This window comes from Echinococcus granulosus (genome assembly GCF_000524195.1).
Source record: "Echinococcus granulosus chromosome Unknown EG_S00041, whole genome shotgun sequence".
Taxonomy (NCBI): domain Eukaryota; kingdom Metazoa; phylum Platyhelminthes; class Cestoda; order Cyclophyllidea; family Taeniidae; genus Echinococcus; species Echinococcus granulosus.
The window spans coordinates 10,500-17,353 of record NW_020170421.1 but is presented as its reverse complement, the minus strand read 5'-3'; the positions used below and the strand labels follow the sequence as shown (position 1 = coordinate 17,353).

At 42.8% G+C, this 6,854-nt stretch overlaps 1 protein-coding gene across 1 annotated transcript; it reads left to right on the top strand. All coding sequences in view use genetic code 11, as the record gives it.

Annotated features, from left to right (window-relative positions):
• Window positions 1–2,116: 2,116 nt before the first annotated feature.
• EGR_05489 (hypothetical protein) lies at window positions 2,117–2,515 on the top strand (the record flags this gene model as incomplete). The annotated part of the gene is made up of 1 exon (XM_024494738.1): window positions 2,117–2,515. The coding sequence occupies one exon, from the start codon at window positions 2,117–2,119 to the stop codon at window positions 2,513–2,515; it is 399 nt and encodes a 132-aa protein (XP_024350786.1).
• Window positions 2,516–6,854: the final 4,339 nt, after the last annotated feature.

The following is a 6,854-nucleotide window of genomic DNA, read 5'->3' as shown; positions in this document are numbered from 1 at the left end:
AATCCTACAGTCTAACTTCTTCTAAAATTTACGATGTAGACGAACCGCTTTGAAAATATCAAGGAGCAATACTTATCTCCTATCCAGTCGCGTACCTCTCTTTTTAGTAAATCCTTCCAGTCAGTGCTTCTTAACAATAAGTGCAAAAATCTCAGAGCGCGCAGCTGTTTCTTAACACTTCTTACTAAAGGTATCTAAAACTCATCTTTTACTTGTTGAAACAAACATCTTTATTGCGTTCACGTACACCCACACAAAATCAGAATGCCTTCTGTAAATATGCCACGGCGCTCTGAGTGCTATGCTTGGCGGTGCAATGTGTGGCTAGGTTATATGCGACATTTGATAGAAAGGAGGCAATTTCATCTTTTGGTAAACATTAGTGTCTGCATTGCTGAGCTAAATCTTCTCCCATCCGCTTCATAACATGCACACCGATCGATCCCGATGGAACAAAACAAATGCATCAATTTTAAGGTCTGGATATTTATGAGTGTCCATCCTTGCATTGCAGTTAACAAATCTGTCTAGTCTGCCTTTAAATCTACGCTACCACCGTAGTTTAATTCGCATCTCCGTAAGTTAAACAGTTTTCGTGAAAATGAAAGGCAATTTAGCATTAAGCACTTGTCAATTCGAGCACCATTTCTCCACACCGTTATCTGCTAGCAAAATATTATTTTTTGCCTCAGACGATGGATATGTACCTCAACTTAAGTTGACTAAACTATAGAGTTGATGCCTTGCCAGGCCATGCGATTTCCCGCTGCCCCGGAATGACGAAGACGTGGGTTTGGCTTCATTTTAGCAGGTAGCCTTATGCTGGTCACCGGTATTATTTTTATTTGGGCTGAGAACGGTGGAAGTTTATTTAAATTGTGGCACTCTTTATAGTACACGACAGTGATAACAGCAAGTCGTCCAGGTGCCATAAGCACCTAAATGAGGCTGAGGAGATCAGTTAAGTAGCAATGCAGTGACAAGGCAACGCAAAGTGTCTGATGCAAGGAACATGGTGCAGCCTCAGTCATGATTCCATAAGCTGATTATTTTGCAGAAATTTAGCGAAGCCGACACGAAATTCTACACTCAAATAAACCAAGTGCGCTTAAGTTTTCACAAAAAATTTGCGAAACAGAGGGATAGAAGGCTCATCACTACCTATTCTGGTGAAGTCCTGGCATTTGCATAATTTCAACATTAGTGTGGTGCCTCAAGCCGTTGACAGGAAACTGCACCGTCAATTACAGTGTCCTGAGTTTAGCATATATGTGACATAAGTCCTTCCTAACGGGGCTTTAACCCATGGCCAATGCCTAAACAAAGATATGTGCTCAAATGTTCGGTGTGCGTGAGTAGACAACGGAAAGTGGGAAAGATAAACAGTAATCTACACACATCCGGATGAACAAATCTAGAAAATAGCAGGAAGCATCAGAATAGTTCATTACAGCGAGTATCCGTGGCGCCCACTTGCGGTTGCTACTCTTTATTAGATAAAAAAATGTGCGAAATCATCACGGAATTGTTATGTATTTAACACGTTACCTAACATTTCACAAATTAAGTTTGTTTTAGAAACTGATGCTTTTTGGAAGTGATGAGCCTGTTATGCAACTGCTATGCAGTTTCACCTAAAAGGGCATTGTGTCATCGATACGTTTGTTTAGCTCATGATAACAAATGATTGGTCTTAGCTTTAAACTCACTACATCCAAGGTTAGAATCAAAGCAGACCTAATATTACCCAGTCACGTTTAAGCGCACACTTGAATACGTGGTCTGTCAATTTGTCGTTTGCACGGTAACGTCGCGTTCGCAAGCATTGATGCAGTTGTTTGGGGTTGAAAACAGACTAACGGCTGACTGGCTATAAAAACATGTGGCTAATTATCTGACCAAATATTGTGTAATACATGTGTATTCGAATGTATCTATTAGGCGAGAGTCGATCATCAAATACGGATTCTTTACTAGATCGGACGCTACTGGCTCCAAGGGAAAACATGCCTTAAAGAGGCTTGACCGTGGTATCTACGTTCTTTTATTTATTATTACTTGGTAAACTATGTCTTTGTCTAATTCTTCTGCTTGCTTCAAGGGCGTGAAGGCTGAGATGGAGGAGGGGAACACCGAGCCTCTTACCCTACCAGTAACGCTGGTGGGCCTCTTTCTTTTCAATAACAGTCATGCCTTTGAAAGATGGTCTAGAAACAACGGATTTAGTGTCTGGTCTTACACCCAGCGTCAGACACTCATTTGGATTTTACGTGCCTTCCCCCAGAATGTATTCTCGGCCGCCGTGGAGGCCGGTGTAACCCAGGTTACCGGGTTAGAGGAATGCTGTGCTACATTATCCAAACTTCTTATAATCAGGAGGGGCAGACACTTGCAAGAGAGTTCTATCGCTACCAAAATATGGGTGAATTTGAGGAAGAATTCGAGAAAAACTCTCAACTTTCATCGAAACGAGGTATATGGGGCTCACTTTAATCCAGAGTCTCTGGACAGATAACCATCCTGTTCGGATACAAGGTTCGCCCACTTATTGTGGTCAAGAAGTTCCACAGCACTGATGCCCTCTCTCTCAGCGAGCTGGTAATACACTCAACGAATAATTGTCAGGGATTGCTTACGCCCCCACTCTACAGAAACCAAAACAGGCGACGAAATCCAGCGCACTCATACCAAGACTCTCCCTGTTATGCCTCGAAATTAGGCGGACCTTCCTTTTCTCTATCGTGATTGCTATCAAACAGCTCTTATACATTCTTGCAAGCCCCAGGCAAAGTAGAAGGACGTTTGTACAATTTCCTCCTTGACTTTGGCGCAGCCAAAGCATTAGTAAATCTTAAGGCTTTTACGACTCTTAATCGCACTGTTAGGATCGCTTTATTGTACAGTAGATCACGTGAAGCAGAGGAGATATCGTTGCATGTCAGCATAACCAAGGAAACGTGGAAAGTGACATTCCCTATGCATTCAAGTTGGCTTGTAACGTGGTTTTCGCGCAGATTTTCTACGTTGTTTCAAAGTTCTTTTTGAATTTTGCGGTAGACACCATCTTTACGCACCAGTCATTGGTTTGTTGAAAGAAGACATTGGCGATACTTATAATGCCCCATTTTAAGCTTTAGCGATACCCACGAACATCCTTTGCGCACACCTTACCCACGTCACCTAAGTCGGGAGTAGAGAATTTTGCAGGTTGCTGGTTAAGTACGTGAATATATTCTCAGGGCGAGGTGTTAAGTTGAGGAGAACAAGTAATGTGAAACATGCGAGAGACACTGGCGAGTCTAGTCCGATTTGGCAGCCATCCAGACGCAAACTGCGTTATCTGCTAGAAGTAGAAACGTCTTGCCGAAGAGATGGTCAAAGACGAGGTAACGAAGTCACAAAAATCATCAATGCTCACACTGATTGCTGTGGTAAAGATGAAGGCTGGAAGTCTTCGGTTGTGGGTAGACCACAGGAAGAGACGCCGACTTGACTATGAATCCAAAGAAATGTCCATTCCTGTAACGCCCAGTTAACTTATAAGGACACATTGTCTGGTCAGATGGGACGGCGGTTACTGCAGTCCATTCAGTCAAGTGAGGACATGGCCTCTACCGTCCACTCAGGTGAGTATTATACTGACTTTTTGTTAAAGATTTTGCTACGGTTGTAAGCCTTCTGAAAGGAGTGACGGAAAAGCAGGCAACTGAGGAAGGAACCTAGTACAACCATACGGCCTGTTCCACCACCTGGAGTACATCGTAACTTTTGCCATCCATGGAAAAAAGACGTATTTCGAGTGATGAATGTCATTTCATCAACAGTGAACCTCGTCCACAACAAAGCTACTTGCCCAATCACTGTCAGTCACAACAAAATGCGTCCGTACAAAGGTACACCTCCTGTCAGAAACGAAGTTAAGGCTGGCATGCTAAAAAAAAAGACCTCCGGAAAGAGCACTTGTAGGGAAGAATACAGGGTCCGGTGTTCGAAAAAATAAGGCGAAAATATAAAAGATGTTTGTTTGAATGTACCTTTCAGGTCAGAAGCAGTTACCATATGTGGACCTCATAACTGAGCAAACAACTTTGGCTCCTAAACAGGAAGCGAACTCTGAACTTATGGGACTTGACCTCCTTTGCACTTTTATAACAACAGCCAATACAAGACGTTCTCAGCTAGCTAGTCTGCTCGTTTTAGGGGTGTGAAGTCGCAGGTGAAAGAGAGGACCACTGAAACTGTTACACTGCCTTCGTTGACAGGACTTCGGTACAGGTATCCCTCACCAGTGTGTATGAGTAAGCAAAGGGTAGGGGCAGGTCACGATACACGCAATGCCATCAGCTGATTGATGTTGACCTCATGGTATGTATCAACGCCCTCAAAGTTAATCGATACTTGATCCAGCTAATCAGTCACTTGCCCTTGCCCCCCACTCCATGCACTGCCTAGAAGGAGCCAGTTGGTTTACATTTTGGTCCTGCTTTAATGACTGATCAATCACTGGAAGGCAAAGATTTGGAGTAGAATAACACTCCAAAGTGTGATCGTTTGAATACTTAAAGTGCCCCCTATCGGTGTTGTAGGTGTGCAACTATGCAATCCACTTAACTGAACTGGACGCCACAAATGCGTAACATATGCTCTTTACCGATTGGTCAATGATTACTGACCGCACCCAATTCCGCAAACATTAAAATTGTCTACTTTGCTTGCCTAGGTCATGTTTCCGCTAAGCAAACTTCCCTGTTAGGGTACCTAGAAGTCTGTATATTCGTGGTTCATTGTCAATCTTCCCCCCTCAATTCCAATTGGCTGATGTCACATTTGGATGCATTTAAAGTGCACTGAAGGAAACATGAACGAATTACTGTGAGGATGAGATAGGAAGATCTTCATTTGCCTTTGGCAGCCCGACCACACCTTCAAATATCGAGGCCTCATAGGAAGCAATCCTCTTTTGCTTACTTAAGTTGTGAGCTCTACGATATCTTTGTCCAAGCCCACGTACAAAACAGTAGCTTATAACAGAGTTACGGTTAGACCTGACTTTCGATTGGTCTTCCATAATCTGTGCCATACGTTGTCTGGGATTTGGTTGCGTAAATGAAATGCAAATGTCAGTTGCGTGGAGAACCCTTTTAACATTTGCTGCCGCGTCATTCGGGTGGTCGGTGAGACTTTAGCGCGTCTCCTATTCTGTGACATTGAAACCACCAGTACCGACCTTCCGCGTAGGGGCGTAAAACTCTACCGAAAATCTATTTTCAATCTCATTCCACATGGTCAAGGTACGGTCTACTCTTACCGAACATGAAGTGGATTTATCTTAGGTTAGCTATCTATACAGGGGCGGAGTGGAAGAAGTCACTGTAAGTGCGACTGACTGGCGAAAAGCCATGGGCAAATTAGTTTGGCTTGAACGCCACCCTACGCTAATAGCTTTTAATGGTCATATTTAAGTAAACGCGAAGGCATGTTCATGCACTTTCTTTACTTCTTTGCAGGCCTAATGCAGTCCAGTTTGAAGCTGCTCTGCAGAACATCCAAGCCATCTGGGATGTGGTTTGATGTGAAGTGGAATCCACTGCTGTGTGCACTGCTGCCAACTTAGATGACGATTGCAATTCGTGCACCTTTGATCAGACCGATGTACAGAATGCAAGATTGGAGCAGTTGCCAGAGGTGGAGTTGCTGAGAGCTCAAAAGTCGCTGCATTTTGTGTCTGCACAAATTCATCGATCATCCGCGGTAGATGTCTTCCCTCCGTGATGTAAAGCTGAAGTGTTCAAACAGTAAAGTGGGGAGTGGAGTGTAATATTTTAGCCTATAGCATTACCAAAGCAACACCTAAGCTGACCTGGGAAGATGTACATTACCCTACGATTAAAAAACACAAGACTGTGTGGAGTCGTCTTAAATACAGGGTGGAGAGAAAGACTAAGAGGTTGAGACGATAAGTGACATGAGATGTGCACATCACCGACGTAGAGGCTAAAAGTGTGGCAAATGAGTTCTCATCACAGATAATAGGAAATACTACTACTTCATCGATATTAATCTCTCCTTACTTGCATTCTAACTTAGGGAAATCGCATTGAGGTGGTTGTCATGAGTAGTACTGCCAGGGACTTAGGTATTTATTGCGACAAACACACTAAAAAGCCACACATAAATGCGTATGCCCTCAAGCCGAGAGCATTAGATGAATGCAGTAGGCAAAGCATTGCATCGGTGTTTCCTTCGTTCAACACCCACCTTCAATCGCCTCGTAGTTTTAGGGCTGCTGGGCAGCCTAGCGAATAAATGTTAGTCTCTTACAGCATGATAGGACGCCAAGTCTACACACTCCACTAAGTTTGATTGTTCGCACTCATTTCCGTGAATAGTTGTGACTTGTTCATTCCTGGTTCAGCAACTAAGGATGAGGAGATTGTCAAACACTTGGCGTGCTCGACTTGTCAGTTGCAAGAGTTTAAAAAAATTCAGCATGTGACCAAAAATACCAACATATAGATATAATGGATCACATATTTTCTAATAAATCCTTAACTGCGAACTTAACAAGTTCAAAACTCAAACTCACCTGCATAATTACATACATACATAAAATTATATAAACGAATTCAACAAATCAAACGCTTACTCAAGGATAAATACAATATTTGAGAATATATATAACAGAATTCAGCATACCCAAAAATACCTATACAAAGTTGATTTCCACAACACAAAATACATGTTCGCGTGTATGCTTACACACATATGAAGCAGGTTTCTCGTTTGTCTCTTCCCCTTTGCCCCTTAGACCCTTTGAACGAGCGGACGTATTTGTTAAGGACATATTTATTGAC